The sequence below is a fragment of the Anas platyrhynchos genome, chromosome 6 (genome assembly GCF_047663525.1).
Source record: "Anas platyrhynchos isolate ZD024472 breed Pekin duck chromosome 6, IASCAAS_PekinDuck_T2T, whole genome shotgun sequence".
Classification (NCBI taxonomy): Eukaryota; Metazoa; Chordata; class Aves; order Anseriformes; family Anatidae; genus Anas; species Anas platyrhynchos.
The window spans coordinates 7,801,715-7,822,001 of NC_092592.1; the positions used below are offsets into that span (position 1 = coordinate 7,801,715).

General features: G+C 37.9%; 2 protein-coding genes across 6 annotated transcripts in view; one reads left to right on the top strand and one right to left on the bottom strand.

Annotated features, from left to right (window-relative positions):
- TET1 (tet methylcytosine dioxygenase 1) overlaps positions 1-4,790 on the bottom strand; it is an 84,645-nt gene extending 79,855 nt beyond the window's left edge. For all 3 annotated transcript variants that reach the window (XM_072040354.1, XM_005009109.6, XM_072040355.1), the window contains exon 1: positions 3,717-4,790. The gene's annotated coding sequence lies outside the window, so the exon portion shown is untranslated. The remainder of the gene's footprint in view (positions 1-3,716) is intronic.
- Positions 1,831-18,510, top strand: SLC25A16 (solute carrier family 25 member 16). Of its 3 annotated transcripts, XM_005009124.6 has the most exons (9): positions 1,834-2,079; positions 2,411-2,503; positions 4,786-4,919; positions 6,679-6,742; positions 12,449-12,570; positions 13,090-13,156; positions 13,908-14,070; positions 14,952-15,020; positions 16,787-18,510. In XM_005009124.6, the coding sequence occupies exons 1-9, from the start codon at positions 1,980-1,982 to the stop codon at positions 16,941-16,943; spliced, it is 969 nt and encodes a 322-aa protein (XP_005009181.3). In that variant the 5' UTR covers positions 1,834-1,979; the 3' UTR covers positions 16,944-18,510. The 3 variants fall into 3 exon arrangements, with proteins under 3 accessions (XP_038037302.1, XP_005009181.3, XP_021122564.1); XM_038181374.2 differs by lacking the exons at positions 14,952-15,020; positions 16,787-18,510 and adding an exon at positions 14,624-14,872 and having other exon boundaries at positions 1,831-2,079; XM_021266889.4 differs by lacking the exons at positions 1,834-2,079; positions 4,786-4,919 and having other exon boundaries at positions 2,459-2,503.
- The last annotated feature ends 1,777 nt before the right edge of the window (positions 18,511-20,287 follow it).

Here is a 20,287-nt window from a genome sequence, read left to right on the forward strand (position 1 = left end):
CGAGGAGCGGCTGAGGGAGCTGGGCTTGTTCAGCCTTGGAGAAAAGGAGGCTCAGGGGCGACCTTATCGCTCTTTATAAGTACATTAAAGGAGGCTGTAGCGAGGTGGGGGTTGGTCTATTCTCCCACGTGCCTGGTGACAGGACGAGGGGGAATGGGCTAAAGTTGCGCCAGGGGAGTTTCAGGTTGGATGTTAGGAAGAACTTCTTTACTGAAAGGGTTGTTAGACATTGGAACGGGCTGCCCAGGGAAGTGGTGGAGTCACCATCCCTGGAAGTCTTTAAAAGACATTTAGATGTAGAGCTTAGGGATATGGTTTAGTGGGGACTGTTAGCTGTGAGGTTGGACTCAATGATCTTGAGGTCTCTTCCAACCTAGAAATTGTGTGATTCTGTGATTCTGTGAAATTCTGTGATTGCAAGGTAAGAAGATGAAGTGATAGTAGTAAGAATGTTAAGACTTGAAGGTGTAAATAGAGTTTAAAAAGGTTTAGGCTAAACACAAATTTCACTGCTGAGTTTCATTGTGGTAGTGTTCCTCTGAGGAGATGTTCTGTTTAATTTTGCAATACCTCTTCTTCCTGCTTTCCTAAAAAGTACCCAGTCATGGTGCACACTTCCCTAAATTACAAGGTCTGATGAAGTTTCTTCCTGAAATACCTCACCACTGTCAAAAATAAGCAACAGGACATTTATGTGGTTACCAGATTTTTCGAGCTGTTTGTGAAACTCTAGAAGACTTTCAGCTGTCAGTATCGTTGCAACACTTGGGTGAAAACAGTAGATAGAAGAAATTGTTTACCGTTGGGGCTGTCCAAGCAGTGTGATTGATGTGGAGTTCCTGAGCAGAATCCCAAAAGAACACAAACTGACTGTGGAAAACTGTATGAACACTTAATATAAACATGGGTATTCAAATAACTCTTAATAGGCTGGTTGATTTTGCATTGGAAACTTCAACAGGGCAACCTGAACAAAAACTATGAATTGCTGGTTTATTAAATGTTAAAAGCTTGAGTTGGCTGCTGTAAAAGGTGTTTTGTATTCTCCCAGCAAGAGAAGTCTCTGCACATCCTTGCTATGTATTTTATTATTGGAAAAAAATGTGTATTACAATAGCCACTCCCCAAATAAGTAATGATCGAGCATGTAACCAACCCAGTACTGAAACAAACTTATTTTTTAAGCAAGGTAGTCTGTTAAAGGGGGAAAAAAAAAGTAAAATCTGTTGAATGCAGTTTGACACAAGCTGAAAGCAGGATGTTCTGCACACCTGCACCTCAGCTCAATGCATATGGGGCATAAAGTATAAGAAATGTGAATAACTGCAGAAAATGTATTGAAAAGCTGACAGTATTAAGTTGCTCGCTAATGTCTGGCTTCAGGTACACTCCTTGCCTGTGATGTGCATTGGCATTCATCACATGTTGAATTCCTGTCCTCCAAATGGTTTTTGGTAAGCCCTGTGCTTACCAAAACATTATTTATCAGAGACACTGTGGACAGCCTAACAAGTTGCGCAATGCTCCTGATGGCTACAAATACGGTACTGGTTTTGATAACTCTGACTGCGAGATAACTTTTTCGATGCAGCATCTACGTCCCTTTCTGATGCATTTCGAAACTTGAGCGTGGGCGCGCTCAAGAACACGAAGCCACACTGATGCAGACTGACGCAGTTTAAACGCTCGTGGTGCGGCCGGCTCGAAGCGCTGGCCCAGCGGAGCATGGGGTACAAGTTGCACCTCGCGGGGCCGGCCTCGCTTCTGCTGTGCCGTGCTGTGTGGCGCTCTCCCCGGGCGGGACGCTGCCGGCTCTGACGCCATCGGCAGGCGCCGCAGCGCGGCCCGGCGGCCGGAGCCCGGCGCGGCGGCGGCCGCGGGGAGGGTGCGGGCGGCCCCGGCTCCTCCCCTGCACCGCAGCGGCGGCTGCTCCGAGCCCAGCCGAGCCGAGCCGCCGCCGGCCGTGCCCGCGCTGCCCCATGGCCTCCCCGGCGGCGGCGGGGCCCGGCGCTGCGCTGCCGGCCGGTGCGGGTACGGCGCGGCGTGACTTCTACTGGCTGCGCTCCTTCATCGCCGGAGGTGGGTCCCGTAGCTCCGTCCGAGGGGTGCTTCCCTCCAGGGGGTGCGAGGAGAGGGGAGGGGAGCCCTCCTTCGAGGGTAAAGGCTTCGCCCAGCGCTGCGGCTTCAGCGGGTGGCGGCCCTTGTGTGCTGCACGCAGTGAGCTTAGGCAGTGAGGCTGCTGGGGTTTTGTGGCATGCTTCTAGAGGATGTCCCCTAATTGGGGCCTTCTCGACTTCCTATGTAAGCTTCCTCTCTCCCACTCCGTTTGAAAATGCACCAGGAAATCCCTTATTTAACTGCTGACTTGAAGGACTTTGGCATCCCATGGCTTTTTTCTCCTCTTGGAAAGGTGTCGCAGGATGTTGTGCCAAAACAACCACTGCACCACTGGATCGAGTAAAGATTTTGCTGCAAGCTCATAACCACCATTACAAACATCTAGGTAAGATGGCTGCTGCGTGTCTAATTCTGTTGTGAAATGCAATGTCTGTCATTTAGGTTTGTTGAGTTATTCAGTGATGAAACGGTGATAAAGGTGCTAATCAGACAGAAGGTCATTTCCGTTTGGCAGTCGCTGTGCTGTATATTGCAAGCATTTAAAAACGAAACCAACCAACCAAACTGCCCTTAAACGAGAGATGTTGAGCCTGTACAATTAAGTTGCAGCACTGGTTGACAAGTTAGAGATTGAGATGTCAGAATAATCCTCCATAAGGCGGAAGAGCTGGGGCTTGATCCTCTTCTTACTGAAGTCAGCAGGAGATTGGTAATCACAGGTTCAAAGCTTGGGATCATTTATGTAAGACCTGTCACTGCTGCTAACTGTTACTGTGTTTACTGCCAGTACCTGCCTGCAGGGCTTGTGGGAGTGGGCACTTTTCAGAGCTTGGTGGTCCTCGCAGAGGGGCTGGTGATACCATGACGGTGACCGCTGAGTCCTGCCAGGCTCGTGCACTTACCCTCCCTGACAGCAGTGTGATTGATGCAAACTGAGAATAAAAGTGGGCTGGTGCTTCGCAAAAGGTGCTGGCGATCTGCATTCGGCATCTGTGTTACATCATGGTGAGAGAGTCATCTCAGAATTGTCAGCATGTTCAGAACCGTTCGGTGTGCGGCTGTAACAGTGCCCTCTCGTGCATAATGTTAGACATATTTTGTCATTTGGCCTTGAAATACATGTCCTAACTTACGTCCAGAAGTTCGGGTGTGTGTCCAGAAAAAAATAATCGAGTTAGTTAACATTACATGAAATGAAACTTCAAAATTTGTAACTTAAAGAATAATGATCATGTTTTCAAGGCTTGAAAAATAAATCTTGCAACAAAATTCAACAGATATATATTAACTTTGATGTATGAAAAAGGGAAACACGAGGCATGTGGCAGCTTGGTAATGCAATCACATAAGTACGCATTCAAATCTTCACTTTAACAACGGAAGGCTGAAATAATTGGTTTGACTAATATTTTAAATTATTACTTTGTACTGTGCCATAGTTGGCACTAGATAAGGTAGAATTAAGACTACACATAGTTAAGTTTTGTATTCTTCCCCACTTAGAGTTAAATATGATTTTGATTGTTAGAAACGTGTCTGACTTGAATGCGTGTCCTTGTTACGTGTAGGCAAAAAAGATAATTATATGGATAGAATACCTGTATGTGCAGAGATCCAGTGGGTGGGTTCATCGCAGTCCTCACTAAGTGTTTTTACTGTCCCTGCTCTGTGGAGTTCATGACAGCTGGATCTCAGAGCGTGTATTGAAAGAAATAAAAAACAGTAACTCAGCATTGCAGGGTAGAGAGAAATTCTAGTCATGGTGTAAATATTTTCTCAGAGGCACGTAGTAGGTGCAACCTCTTAAAAACAGATACACTATTGTATTCTTAGAACCCCAGAAGCTAATTAACATTTGTTTAAATTTTAAATGGAAGTTTATCATTTTTTTTTCTGCCTTCAAGTAAGGTAGAGGTGGAAGCTTTTCTCAGGTTTACCTCTTCTTAAGTAGTTGCATGTGGAAATTGTTCAACTGTTATGGTTTATTCCTTTATTTAAAAGAAAAAAAATCAACTTGATAGCAGTCGTTTATAGCTAACAATATGCTTCTCCTAAAGCTGTTGGTTTTGCCCTAACTTTATGTGATCTTGCATTATTTGCCACCCATCAAAAGGGAGTAGGATTGCTTCTTCTTTGAGACAGGAAGTGTAAAATGTTGAAGTAATGGGAGTCTTAAACTTGTTTACTTCATTTCCTCAGTAATGGCATTTAATCTCTAATTTAGCATGTGACAACAATAGGTTGTTTGCCCATTATTTTAGATTTGTTGTAAGGTTTTTTGTTGTTATTGTTAATTGACTTTTAAATTGACTGAAATGCAACTCAACAGGTTTATTTCCTTCAGTTGCTAGTCTTAGCTTTTGTGGGTAGCTATTGTCATTTGCAGTAGGATTGGTGGCAGTCCAGGCAAGCATGAGGCTTGAAATATGTGAATGCAGAAGGAGATTCACTGAATATAGGAGGTGAGAAAATTGGTAAAAACTTAACCTTAAACCTCTTCCTTCTGGCAATATTTTGGCATTAAAAGTGGGTTTTCCATAGTTAAAGGAGCAACATGGTTGGACTTTACTTCTATGCATACTGTCCTATTTTACTTGCTTGAAACTTTTTCTTTTTTTTTTTTTTCCCCAGTGTAATTGTTAAATACCTCTTTTTGCATTGTGGCAGGAGTGTTTTCTACGTTGTGTGCTGTCCCCAAAAAGGAAGGTTACCTTGGGTTGTATAAAGGAAACGGGGCAATGATGATTAGAATCTTTCCATATGGAGCAATTCAATTTATGGCATTTGACCAATATAAAAAGGTAGCTGAATTTATTTTTCTCTTCTTTTATTTTTTTTTTCTTTTTATCTGGCTGCAATGAATACAGATTTTTAAGTGATCAAAACTAACACTGAAACTTTTGTTTCTTACTGGTTAATCTGCACATCTTTCATAAGGTTGCTTAATTTTATCCAAATCTACCCATTAAAAATTTCAAAGCAACAGTGAAACTGTTTGCAGTGCTGCTTAAGGAAAAATTCCAAACAATTCTTGTTGCTTTGTATTGTTGATTGTGTGTGTTTTTACACACACACACACACACACACACACATATAAAGGTCATTAAAGTCTTCTGCTAGTTATTTTGCTAAAAATATACCTTTGTGAAGAAAGTAGGAACAAAATACAAAACATAACCTTTCTGTTCTTTATTATACTGCATTGGAATTCTTAGTACCCGATGTATGGAATAACTTGAACTTGAAAATCTGTCTGGCTATATTACTCTTACGTTTGACCTGAGAAATGACTGTCAGTGTCAGGCTGTAGATAAAAATGACCTGGAAGAGAAGGTGCATATTTCAGGGGGCCTGTGTGATTTGTGTATTCCTTTCGACTCTTATGCATTTAGTCTTTCATAATAAATCTCCACAGCATGTTTTAGAAATCAGATGTTAGCAGGACTATGTTTTTAACCATGTATACATGGTGAAAAATATAATTTTACTGTTAGCAATGAGGAATTTCATAGTTGAAAGGTCAGATTTAGTACCCAGTGAAGTAAATTGCAGGATTTTCACTGAAGACAGCAAGATTCAAATTGTGACTTCCCTCCCAGAAGAGGAAGTTTCAGAAGGCTCACACAAAGAACTAACTGTAATGAGCTTCATATGTTCTTTTTTTTTGTGGTGTAATTGTAAATGCTGTTGATCAAAACGCTATGCTTGTTTTATATTGTGTTGAACAAAAGAGCACATGCCGTGCTTTATAATGAAATGATTTGTGAATCCACACATTTCAAGAAACCATTTAACGTCATAGCAGTTTCTTTTATCTATTATTTGACGACAAACATTCAAGATAGTTTGGAGCAGTGTGTAAAAGGAGGGGGAAACAATCCCATAGAAGGACCTCCACAGGAATAATAGAGGTCTTTAAAAGACGTTTAGGTGTTGAACTTAGTGATATGGTTTAGTGGAGGACTTGTTAGTGTTAGGTCAGTGTTAGGACTTGATGATCTTGAGGTCTCTTCCAACCTAGACAACTCTGTGTTTCTGTGAATATATGAAATAATCCCATGAATGATTCTTCGTAGGAAAAACTGCTTCTTAAAACTGCTTAGTTCTTTGACATAAGTCCGAAAATTGTTTTCTAACTTCCTTGAAGGACTTAATGTAATTTAGGAAGTTCTCGTTCAAATGTGTAACTTTCCAATTTTGCTCACTGTCCTTTGTACTGTCATGCGAAAGAGGTAGTATTCAGTTTGCCTTGTTTGAACTGGATTAAAGATAACTAAATAAACAATCTAGTGTCCAGAGTAAATAGTACAAATAAGTTCAACTAATCATTCTGCCTTGTTAGAAGTATTTTAATACTTGGGTGTTTTTAATAAGAAATTGGTACCAACATAAAATTTCAAAAAACTACTTTAACAGTAATTAGTGGTCTGGTTTGAATTTGTAAGGTTGTAAACTTCTTATAAACAGCTACAGGGTTTGCATTAATGTGCCAGTAAATGGTGTGATGTATTTCCTTGTATTTTCTATATACAACTATTGTAAATGTTCCTTATTTTGTAGGTAATAAAGAAGCACCTTGGGATTTCAGGGCATGTGCATCGGTTAATGGCTGGATCCATGGCAGGTATGGTTTTGTACTTGGGTTTCAGACATCCTTTTTGCTGAAAAGCTAGTATCTGATTAGAGGATGATTTAGTGTGTTCCCAGGTCAAACTCCTGCAAATTTGTATTAAGCAAAAATATATGTAAATGGTTATGGTAACTAATAGTTGCCTGGTTGAAAACTGTTTGACTAAGAGTATTCTTTAAAATATATTTGTTCCAACACTGAATTCTGTGCTAGGCTGTAAAGCACAGGTTTTATGGTTTTCCTTACAGCTTCTGAATAATGAAAAATGCAATCTCATCAGGATGAAGAGTAAAGATGCAGGTTTTTGTAGAATTGGCTCATCAGCCTGTCTGCCATTGCTACTAGGTTGAAAATAAGCCTGGAGAAATAGAGGGAAATGCAGCTGCTTAAATGGGTGGATTCTTTGGATTTCCCAGAAATGTTTATATGTTCAACATGCAGTGTAGGATTGTCATAATACCCTTACATCATATATGTGAACATTAAAAATAATTAGCTATCAATTAGTGCAATAACAGTAGGAAAAATAACCACTTTTAACTGCCAGTATATAATATGGTTATACAAGTCCATTTTTCTCTTGCTGGTCATTCAGCCAAAGGTAGCTAAGAAAAAAAACAGGGTAAGGTAAGTAATAGTGGACAGATTTTTAATCGAGGTGTTTTTTCGTGTGTGTTTTTACATTGTAAAAGAGGCTTAATACAGTCTATTGACAGTCCTTAACTAGTTGCAATGTATTCATATGTAGTTTCTTTTTTTTCTTTTTTTTTTCTTTTTTTTTTTTTGGAAAAAAGGATGAGTTATGCTAACTTCAGTTAAACTAGGAAGACTTTATGAAAGTATTTTGGTTTTGCATGCCATCTGAGAAAAGGAAAAGATATGTTCTAGAACTTGGTTGGCTTTTTGTGTAAAAGAAGTGGAAATATATATATTTTCTTTTCTGTCTTTAACTGCATTAAAAATATTTTTCCCCAAAATTCGTTATTATTAGTTTTTTTCAGGAGTCTTGTCAGAGACCAGGGACCTGACTTGTGAGACACTGTAAAAAACTTTGAATAATTGGTTAATTCTGCCAGTGTTGGACATGCTGAAATTCTTTGTGTAGATAAATTAATAGTATCTGACATAGCTTTAAGCACCCTTGTGGTTAATTGTTTTGTGTAGTTAGAGTAACAGAAATATGATGAATATACAGAGGATATATCTGGAAACCCTGATCAAATGAAATGCTTGGTGTGGTGCATTTAAGTACAATATCCTCAATAGTCTGGTATTGAGAACCCCAAAACTGAGTAGATGAGCTGGACTTAGGTGTGTAGTGAAATGAATGTAACACACAAGTACGGTAGTAGTGTGACATTTGGGGAGTTCTAATATTTGTTTATTAGGTTGCATTAATATTAGATAAGAGGGGAGGGTTTGTATTGAGCGTGCCAAGAAGATACGTGGAGGAAGGAGGCACAGAGTCTGGAGTGTTAGAAGTTCTCTAGAATTGCAAACAAAAAGAGAGAAGACTCTTAAAAGCAACTGACAATATTTCTGGCTTTAACTCCCATGGCTTAGTCTCTTCCTGGCACCAGCAAAGGGATATAATCCTCTTTTTTTCGACGTTTAAATGACTGAAAGAGACAGTGAGCTGGATGCACCTCAATGTTGATGGAGAGGGGTCTTCACAGTTTCCTAGAACATAGTGTTATGCAGTTGAAAATGGCTAGCCCTTGGTTCCTATTCCTTTTTGCCCCTTCTGTGCCATCAGACCACACAGCTGTCTGCATTCACTTTAGTGTGTGGTACAGATACTTAAATCTTGCTTATGTCAGTGTTTCCAACATTACTAACAGTCAACAGACCTGAAATCAGCTTCAGAACGGTGGGAAACTTTTGAGTAGCTTTTGTAACTGATAAACAGGATCAAAGGCATATCCACAGGGAAAAGCAAGGCAATGAGGATGGGGGCAGTGGAGTGAGAGAGAAGAAAAACCTATTGTAATGCATGTATTTAAGGAGGTTGAGTTAAAATTACTGTGGAAACTTCAACTCTGAATTTCCTGGGCCTTGTGTGATTTAAATTTCAGCTGTAACACCTCATTAACAGATAAATGGCTTATAACTTTTTTTTTTTTTTTTTTTAGAAAATACGGAACTGGGGAGAGGATTGAGAAATCATAGATGTTAGTGGGGTTTAGGAAACAACACCTGTATTACAGAAAGACTTTGCAAATCTAAATATTTTTCATTTTTCTTACTGACAAATCTGACTTGAAACAGAAATGTGTATTTCTTCCCCTGCCCTTGATTAACTCAAAAAAAAAAAAAATAAAAAAAAGGTGCTGAAATAGACTGGATGTTAACAGAATAAACATAAGTTCTGTGAAACTAACAGAGAAAGAGAGCATGGTGGTGGTTTGTTTGTTTTTACTAAAAGTGATTGGAAAACAGTATGGGGTAGGAGGGTACTGCTATCTCAATTTTAAATAGTATCTAAGTAACAGTTATCTAATTGAGTCAACATTTAAAAAGAATCAGTGCTGTTTACTTCTTCAGGTGCCATTTAGAAAGAAATACAATTATGTATTAAAGGCCTAGACATACTAAGACTTGTAAATTATCCAGTTCTTTAACCAGTCTGATGCATGGTCTTTGTCATCAGCCGTGTCTCTCTCTTTGTATAGTTCCCAAAGCTTTTTTTTTTTTTTTCCAGAAGATGCCTCCTTGATAAATCAATCTACTTCATGCTAGTGAAGGAGTATATTTCCTTGCAGGCAGTGACTTGTGTGTATCATTTTCCAGAATGTATATCTCTGAATAATCTGGTAGCACTAATTTAGTCTATGTAGTTTTCGATGTAGTACAAATTGCATGATGTAGAAATCAGATAAAATATGTACATCAGGTATGTTTGCAGCACCTGTTCTTTATAAACGTATTTCACTTTTTTCTCACTTTTATAAGTTTAGTTTTGATTTTCAGAGAAAGAAAGAAAATTACTAAGAATGGAGGAATAGTAGGGAAATCAGGAGACAGTTCAATACCCATTCAGCTAAACTCATTGTCAACTTTGAAAGCTTGGATGGCCTAATTCTTGTGCTTTGTTTATGCCGAGTCCCAGTAAAAGTCTGTGTAACCCAGTATCTTGTCCCCAAGAATGGTCAGAAGTGCTTGAAGAAAAATTAATAAGTGAGAAATGATCTTTCCCTGACAATTCCTTGACTTCAGTGGGGTAGGTACTTCTGAGTCAGCATTTGCATTGAAAAAGTTGCTGTATTTGAAGAAGTGGTACCTTACAGGAGGGAGGAACTACATTGGCCTTATTACAATTATTTCAGATAAGATGCTGGGATTTGCCATAGGTATCTCTGAACTGGGGAGAGACTTCAGTTCTGTCCTGTTGAGACAGAAATCTCTGCTATGGTTGGTTTAAGTTAGTTGAAAAAGACTTCCTCAAGACAGGGAATCAGCCTTAAGGTGTTGTGGTCCATCTTCTGATAACTCATAGCATTTAGGGAGTAGAGATGAGATTAGTATTCTTGTTGACTTCCCCAAAACGGCTTTCAGTGTCCCAAAGCTGGCCACTATTCCTCCCAGAAAAGATAGTGTCTCTTCTGACTGAGAAAATCTTGATCCTTTCCCAATATACATATGAACAGTAAGCAGTAACATGCCTCTTCAAGTTCCTTCAGGAAAGCATATTGCATATTTTGTGGTTTTATCATCCCTTAATGTTGGACATCCTTTTTTTTTTTTTTTTTTCCAGAATTCATGGCTAGAGGATTTTAAGATAAAGTCAGAAATGGGTCCTATTTAAAACCATGCGACATAGTTTCTTTCAGTCCCCTCTGATTTTTTTTTCTTGAATTGTGCTATTGTGCTGGTTTTGGACTTCTTGTTGACTACTTACTGCATTCATCAAACTTTGGGTTGTTCTGTTTGCTAGTCTTTGTACAGAGGATAGTCCTGGATACTTAGTGCATGAGTGGAATGAGAACAGGGATAAGTTTGTCCATGTTCTGTATTATGATAACTTTCCTCTGAACTCTAAAGCTCTAGAAGTTTTGCTCTTTCCTCCCCCCCCTTTTTTGAAACTGCTTGAATTCATCCATTTTACAATATTTCTGGACGTCTTGGGCAATCCATTAGGAAAAGGCTGCAGTCTGAGGAATTGCATTTAATAATGTAGGTCAGTGGAAACAGTTCTAAAATTGCTTTGGTGTTATAGAGCTTCCAACTTTTGAACCCTAGGGGTGAGACTGCATCAAAAATCAACGACAGAGTTCTGCTTTTTTGTTCAGAGGAATAGTCCAAAAATGTCTAATAGAGGTGTTTTTGTCTTCTAAAATAAAAGCTACAGGAAGACAAAAACTTTGCTCTCAGTTGACAGCTGACCAGTGTCAGCTTTTAGGGTAGCCTTCTCATGCTGTTAATTTTTTTTGTCCATTCCTATCCAACACAGATATTTTATGTCAGATAATTCAGCTAACTGGAGTTGATTTTTGTCTCTGTGGACATAAGTTATAGAGATCTTTGCTGGAACTGTTTGGTTTTGCCTGTTTCACTTTTGTCTCTTTTCTCTTGTGGCTTTCTCTTCCTCTTATGAAAGAGGGAGAAAATGATGCATCTACAAGAGAGATACCAGTAACAGAGTATTAAAACTTAGGAGGAACTGGTGATTTCCTGCCAGTGTTCCGAAGTGTGCCCGTTTTCTGTAGGATCAATTTTAAGGGTGATCTTTAGGTAAAGAAAAGCGGTTGCTAGGGAGCAGAATAGGCTTTTGCTTTCTTCTTTTCCCAGTATATATATATATTTGTCAAGAGCCAGTGGTACACCACCAGAAAATAATCTGGTGAGTAAGCAGGTTTTAGTAAGCAGTTTTAACCATCCCCTCCAAATAATTTGTCAGAAACTGAGTGGTTTACCTCAAAGACTAGTGGTAAAAAGGAATTTTATTATTCAGGTAAATGTAATAGAAGTTATTCTTTGTACTGGAGGTGTGTTTCCAAAATGACGAGTTGGTCAGTTATCTACACAGTTTTGAAGTAGGATTCATCCAGTTACGAGCTAAGATTTTTTTCTTTTTAACATCTTGTTAAGTATAGAAATAGCTTTTTTGGTCAAAGTTTTAAAACCAAAGTGCTGGTATAACAAGAACTATAAAAATGCAGTAATGCAACACAGTTCAGTGCTCTTCATTAGTAGGTTCCTGACTTCATTTTAAACGTCGTTAGAATATGTTCAGTATTTTCAGATGCAGTAGGTAAATGCATGTATCTATACCCAGTAATCACACTTGAATTCTGACAACTTTTTGGTAATTAAACATATAAATGGTGCTATTTATTAGGTAACATAGGATTAGATTTTGTGGTTGCAGTCCAGTAAAGGCCAAGGCACTTGATTAAGCTGATGCTTAAGAGCCACGGTGAAGATCGCTCATGTGAATACAGTTAGACCCGTAAATCTTTGGAGAATCAAGGTTGATGTGCAGCTTCAGTGAACATCGAGTATAAATATAAATTCCTCTTGTGTTGCTGAGGTTGCTATTTGCTGATTAGAAGTGATTTTTAAGTGCTTCTTTAACAAAGTAATTTGTATATGCTATTATATTCACTGCTACAAACAAATTCTAATTTTCAAAATAATCCTAGATCCAGATAAGGTGTAGGTGAGTTTTGTTTGCTTGTTTTGTTTTTGTTTTTAATAAAGGTATTACAGCAGTGATTTGTACTTACCCTCTTGATATGGTTAGAGTTCGTCTGGCATTCCAAGTAAAAGGGGAACACAAGTACATGGGAATTATCCATGCATTCAAGATGATTTACACAAAGGTATTTTTTCTTTTAATCTTCAGTCCTGTCAAAGCAAAATATGCTCCTTAAATAATGTTGCACTGCATTGAAGTAGTGAACTGGTGGAAAATAACATGAGTTCATTGTGTGTACCTTGAACTTCTTAATGTAAAAAATTATCTGGATGCTTCCTTCTACTTTGGCTGCTAAGATGTAGCTAAGGCTTGTATAAGTGGGAGGTAAAAACAAACAACAGAGAGAAGTTGGTTTTCAAGAACATATAGTAATGATTCCAAAAATTTGGGGAGGGATATGTATAATGCAGAAATGTCTCCTAGGTTATGATGTTGGATATAGATACTATAGATTCATTTTGCCTTCTTCATTTATGGAGCCAGCAGTTGTCCCCTCAGTTCTTCAGGCACAAGAAACAGCACCTGCTGTTAGCTCCTTGTTGCTAGTCAGATTGCTGTTGTGCAGATCTGTATGAACAGATGTGTAGCTTAAGACATTTATTGTATTTCTTGCCACAAATGTCCGTGTATTTTTCTTTCAAAGGAAGGTGGTTTTAGTGGGTTCTACAGAGGGCTGATGCCAACTGTTGTAGGAATGGCTCCGTACGCTGGTAAGTTAAAAACAACACAGCAGTCCTTCAACATTTTTTTGTGCTGCTAAATTTGCTTGATATGCTCACACAGCTACTTAATCAACTTCTGTTAAAATCAAGGATTTTGTGTTTTACTGAATGGAGAGGGGAGGCCATTGGAAGCATTTGTAGTTCTTTATCTAAATTGATCAATGTGTGTTAAAGCATCATCATCAGGCTTTCTGCAGACTTGAAGTTGAGAGGGAAAGAGGCAAAGTAGTTCTCTTCCTCTTCTGCTTCCCAGTCTTGTCGTAAGAAAGCATGTAGGTTCTCTCTCAAACAGGTAAATCCACGGGAGGGCAGAGGCGGAGGTTTAGAGGCTCTCTGTTGGCTCCATCTCCTGGTGACTTCTGTAAAAATGCTTGGCCAAGCTGAAGTAGGTGGCGTGAGATGGAGGAACAGCAGAACTATCTACCTAAACTACGCTCACCTCTAGATGATAAGTGTTTTCCAGTTAAATAGATCTTAGAGGGTTACTCTTAGCAGCAATTCAGTAATTTAAAATCTGTGGTCTAGCTTATTTAAAGCATTCTTTTAATATTAATTATAAACGTTAATTTGGACAAACTTAAAGTATTATTTGTCAATTCTATTTCTTTCTGCTTAAGAAAACTTCTGATAGGATTGGAAAATAGTTTAATCTTGTAATTGCAGATTTTTGTTTATGATGATACATACATCAAATACTTTGCTCTTTTGTGAAAGTACATAAAATTAAATTTCCTTTTAGGTTTTTCATTTTTTACCTTTGGTACCTTAAAGAGCATTGGACTTGCTCAAGCACCTAACTTGCTTGGACGGCCTTCCTTAGATAATCCCGATGTCTTAGTTTTGAAAACACATGTAAATCTGCTGTGTGGTGGCATAGCTGGAGCAATAGCTCAGACGATATCGTAAGTTTGGGTATTGTTTGTTTTTTTGCTATATAGCTGTTTGTTCTAGAAAAAGTGTTTTTCATGAGAATGACTTTTTCACGAGTCTAGTTGTTAGTAAGGGTTTTTAATCAGACACGTTGCAATTATATTGCTTCACGTAGTAAACATCTATTTAATTCTCAGGGGGGTTAAAGATAAATGCATTGAGTCAATTAAATTCAGACAAAACTAAAATCAGCTGGAATCTTGTGCGGTAAACTATGAAATCTGGAGTGGGAACATCATTTGCAGAATTTTATTATTACAATTTACTTCTAAAATTATGTAACCTGCAAATCTATAGAATCTACAATAACTTAAACTTTTCTTTTGTTGTTTGGCATTACCTTATTATTACTTTGCCTCTTTTCTTCCATTCTCATGCTGTCCTTGTTATATTTTCTTTTGGCCATAAACCAAGTGAATTTGAAAGACTTTCGTGGCATCGATTTTTCACTAAATCACTGCATTACAAATGTCACAAATACATTTTCTATTAATCTTTAAACTGTTAATTTTATTTTTGATTCAGGTGTCTTCTCCCTCCAGCATTTTACAGACTGTTTTATATTCTCATCTGATCTTCATGTGTCTTCCTTACTCATGCCAAATGGAATACCTTAAGGGATCTGATTTGCTGATTTTGATTGTATAGGGAAGTCTCTCCTTTTTGGAGAACTTTCAGCTGTGTTGAGAATCTAAGCCGGATTCCTGACTCACTGAAAAGGGAGCTTGGAAGTTGCACGTGGACTTCTGTATTCTTTTTTTGGTTAAAAAAACCCACAAAAACAAACAACACAATATTCTCATGTAGTCATCACACATCTGGTTGAACTGCTGTTCAAATATCTCCTCTATAGATACCCTCTTGATGTAACTCGTAGGCGAATGCAGTTAGGAGCGGTTCTTCCAGATTCTGACAAGTGCCTGTAAGTATTTCCTTTTTACCTTTGGGAACTGAGTTCCGAGATGTCTGAGCAATGCTAAATTCTTAGTTTAAAAGTTTTTTTTTTTAATGAGTTATTGTAGTGTTGATTTCATTATGCTTTTAATCAAATATGTGGTTTCCACACAGTTGGTCAAAAGCTGGGGTTAAAAAAATAAAAATCACATACACTTTGTTTTTACTAATACCGTGTCTGTATGAATAGGTATATATTTCATATTTTAACTCAACTAACTCATCCTTAGTATCCGTAGGATCCCTGAGAGACTGCCTGCTTCTCCTGAAATGAGATGTCTCAAGACATTTCTTTAATGGTGCAGAATCTGTTCCAAAAGTTGATGTTAAATAATATTATTCTATTTGACTTGCTTTATTGACTTCACTTACAGTAATGTCACATGCACTGATTGTAGTTGGGGTTCCTGCAGGTTTTTTAGTCATATGCTTCAGTCCAGTAGAGGTGGAAGTACCATAATATCCTTCAAATCATAGTATTAAGTCAGGTGTCATCTTGAAAAACATTCTGAGTTTCAAATTCCCCTAAACAAATTAAACTTCAGGAAAGTTTTATCTTGGCTACTTCACGTTTTGTGGAATTGTGTGTATCTGAGTCCAGTTATGAGCCACCTGCATGATGAGTTGGATCTTACAAGCAGTAGTCTCAGTGAGCTTTCATAAATACCTTAGATGTTGCTCACTGTGGAAGTTGCTGTTCTGTTTTTCATTAACAGCGTAAGTTTTGTTTTGTTTTGTTTCTTTCCTTGATTACTTTCACTCCAGATACTTTTAAAATAAAAATGTGTTACTTGTCCTTGGGCTTTTGCTTCCTGTGTTTGTGAGAATTAATGCTTTTACGATTAGGCTTCCAAGTTTACCAATTCCGTTGTGACTGTGTTTGGGGAGAGCTGTACCTTGAAGTATAGTAGACAAATGTCTTTAGCGGACAAGAAGGTAAAACAAGAAAATTACTGAAATTCTGAGGCACACTGAAGATATTCTCAAAGAGTAATGTCTTTAATATCTTGGAGTGCTGAGCACCTTAGAGGTTTTTACTCGAGGGCTTTGCATTATAATGTCTTTGCTCCGTTTCAATATAGCTATGTGAGGAAAATCTTTCGCCTTGCATACCTTCCACAAATTCTGCTTCTAATAAGGTCAAACGTTATACTTAACATGCATTAGTGTCTCTCTCTTGAGAGAAAAGAGGTCTTTGCTTGGGGTGAGGAGGCTACACACATGCAAGATGTAGAAATCATGGCTAACCAAGCTTTATGTGCAGAACTTTAGGAGAAAATAAGGGAATGGAATGCAAAACCTAAATACTGGTATTTCATACCAGAAGTGTGCATTGGGCAAAGTATATTGTTTTTGTTACTCTGTATTTGCATTGGTAAGCCAGAAATGGTGCTTCATAACTGCCTTCTGCCAGATAGAAAATGTGTGGCCATTCTGGTGTAAAATTTCTTACTACGTCTGCTAGGGCAGATCATTTTCAGACTGCAGTGTCTTGATATGGGATTGCACTGTCCTCTTTCTGATTTTCAGCCTTTGTGTGCAAACGTCTTGCAGAAGCTCAGACTGTCTTCTGAGTCCTGAAAGGACTGTCATATTCTGCTTTATGGAGTCATTTTTTTATTTTTAAACATAGATCTCTTAGGAATCAAGTAAAAGAAGTGTTTTGTGTTTAAGAAAGTGATTTGGCTGTTAAATGCATTTATTCAATAATGATTCAAGTTCTTATTTTTCCAGTACAATGGTGCAGACACTGAAATATGTCTATCAACAACATGGAATACGAAGAGGATTATACCGTGGTCTATCGCTAAATTATATTCGTTGCATTCCTTCCCAGGCAGTGGCTTTTACCACATATGAACTTATGAAACAATTCTTGCACCTCAACTAAATTTTCTGAAGCTTTAAGATAAAACTACACTATCAGTCCTCAAGTGTTATTGGTGAATAAATTACTTGAAGTTAAATATATGATACTGTGGAGCTGCTGTTGTATGACAACTTAATTTTATTTGCCAAAATGTCGTTAATTTTCTGGATTAAAACCAGGAGACAGATCATAATAAGTATTAGTTAGCTATAAACATTTTTTGCACTTGATCTTGTAGCCTTTATTAGATTAATGTTAAGAATTACACAGTTTTAAAATTACACCCACATTTTATACGGGTTTCAAGCTGTTAGCTATCTAGCTTTATCACCATTCCAGGAGTTATATACATGATTGTATTGCTTTTTAAGCTAATAGACATCTGTTCTTTAAAATTTAATTTGATTAAACTAATTTGAATAAAATGTAATGTTTTTTATATTCAACTACTTGCCAGCTCTGCGGAAGCTAAACTCAGTAGACCGCAACTTTACAATCTTTTCTTTTTTTTTTCCTTTTGTACAAATTTTCTGTATAATAAGAACAATGCACATATCTTCAGATGGGTACATATGAAAGTCCTTTCAGACATTTCAATAAACTATGACACAAAGTATTGAACATTATTTGTAATCTTGCAATTTGGAAAGCAGTTTATTTGCATGCATTCTATTCTAAAAAGAAAATGCTCTATCTACATAAAGAAAAGCAGGTGGAACTTGTACAATGACAAGTGCTAGAAAAGATCTCCTTAGGGCAGTTAGTATGGGCCTAATCTTGCAATGCATTATGAACCTTTTATGTGGAGCTTAATGTTCTCAATTTAGTTTATTGAAGGCTGTAAGTATATTATCTACTTGACAGTACTGGCTTTTGTAAACAGGTTTGTCCCTACCTTAAAATGTGGTGACAAACAAGAGCGCATGCTGCTGCATTTACTTATTTGAGCATCTGGACCATATTCAACCTCTTGGGGAGGATGTGAGGAGGAGTAAATGAAGGTTGTATTGGGAATCTGTAGATGTGTGTATGTATTGTTTCTAAAGTATGATATGCAATAGACTTACATTTTTCTCCTACTACAGTTCCTTTTGTAGAAGGAATTGTTTTCCACATTTGTTAATACATAATCTGCATTGGTACTTTTGATTTTATTCACTTGATTCAGGAAACTGTAAAGCATTTGCTTTAAGTGATGTAAATTATTTATTTATTGTAAATATTTTATCAGTGTCCTTTAAGAATTGGTAATGGTTTTGTTAAATGAACTGGTTGATGATACCATGAATTTGCTTAAATTTGACAAATTTGACAAGCTGGATTTTGAGTTATATATCCCAAACCAACTTTTATGGCTCATTTTTTTTTCCAGTTTCTTAAAAGTATGTATTTCTTTGATATTTAACAATATAGTTACGGACAGAGAACAAGATGTATTTGAATTTATTTTATTAAAATTTTTGAAGTAATATCTGTGTGATTTTGTGTGTTGTAGCAAAAAAAAAAAAGTTTATGAAATTATCTGAATGTTTCTCCTTGTTAAATCTGCATAAAATTGTCATTCTTAATTAAAAGAGACAACAATTAAGATTTTTGGTCTGATTTTTAGTTTGACTTGCAGGAAAACAATATTGCAGTGAATTTTTATTTCTGAAATAAATTTCTAATTTATTTTTAAACTACCCTTCTGCCACTGTTTTTCTAAATTTACTGGTTTGTCAGCAATTGGACCTCAAAGAACTTGGTGATCATTAACATACAGTTTTATTTTCAAACTATTCTAGTTCTTCAAACGTATCAGCAGCATAACAATTGGAAATGTGCTTGGGTACTTCCTTTCTAGAAACTTTAAAAGTTACTATAAATTGGTGTGTGAGTGTGTTGGTTCTTTCTTGATTTAATTGCTTCCAAGTCATTTTTAAAGGCTTGCTGAAGGTGGAGAAGATGTGTAAGAAAATATTTTTGACAATGCCAAGATTTAGTTTTTCTGTTTATTTGGTGGTATAGATAGTTATTCCAAATGACTTTATTGAATGAAGAAGCCTCAGTATCTTTTTTTAACCACATTTCCTTAAAATCCTAATCATAATAGTCTCATAACTGCTAGTGCTACCCAATGAAGTACTTACCTTCTGTGAAGAATTGTTTATGTAGTCTTGGATAATACTTTTAAAACTCTGTTAACCAAGCTATTTCAGATACTCTTTGACATAAAAGTTTATGTGCAGGTTTATCCATAGTAGTTCCCAAAAATCGCAGTCTGAGTGTTTGTTTCCAGTGATCAAACACTATCTTTAAAATAAACTCCCTACTTCAACTATTTTCTCATAATGGAAATTTCTGCCTGCTGTAACTAACTAAGGCATTTATACAGGAATGATGGTAACATTTTCAGGAAAGTTAGACAAGAACGTTTGCATGTATTTGAATCTTCTTTTTACACTGATAATTTTCAATATTTCTTTGCATTGTTTATTCTCTAGTGTATGTGAAAGGGAGAAGCAACATAAACGAGGCTATCAAATGTACAAAGTAAAAATTGCTGTGAAAGTAATGTTTTAATACCATTCCAAATTATGTGCCTGTGCATTTAATAGTATGGCCATATTAACTATTCAGATAGCTTTTATTAGTGGCTGTGCGATGGAAACTATATAATGTAGTCTTTTCCATGTATGTCAGGATTATCCTAAAGAGCAGGCACTCACCTGAGTACGACCTTACCTTGCAAAATTTAAGCTTGGATTCTCCTGCTACGATGCATTACCACTTGCCAAATCTGTCTTTGAAGGACTGGAGGGCGATACTGTTTCCCAGCGTTCAGCTACATTGAAGAGAGGCAAGACCAAATTGCAATTACATAGCTTTTATAACATTTTAACGACAGAATGCTCATATTGATGTGTCAAGAATAGATCTAATACCTGTGTCCTTCAGTCCTAGCGGTCTTGTGACAAAAAAAAAAAAGTCTGCGTGTCAGTGACTCCCGTGCCACCTCAGAGGCCCTCGGTGTGGCTGCCCGCCCAGCAGCGACCGGTACTGAGGGGTTGTTCTCACAGAAAAAGCTCAACGCCAGGGTTGAGGTTCGCCCACAGGCACTGGGAGAAAGAAAAGCACCTCGAAATTCCGTTTGAGCCGTCGCCCGGCTGCCGGAGGAGCGGGCACCAGCGGCGCTGACGCTGAGGGGCCGGCGCTGACCGTTGGGCTCCCTCACAGCGCGGCCCCACCCCTAACGGCCGGGGGCCGCCGCGCGCCGCTTCCCGCCTTCACCCCTCCGCCGTGCGGCGGCGCCTCCCATTGGCTGCGCGGCCTCCTTCCCACCAATGGCCGGCCTGGGGGTGGGGCTTCTCGGGAGGCGGGCGGGG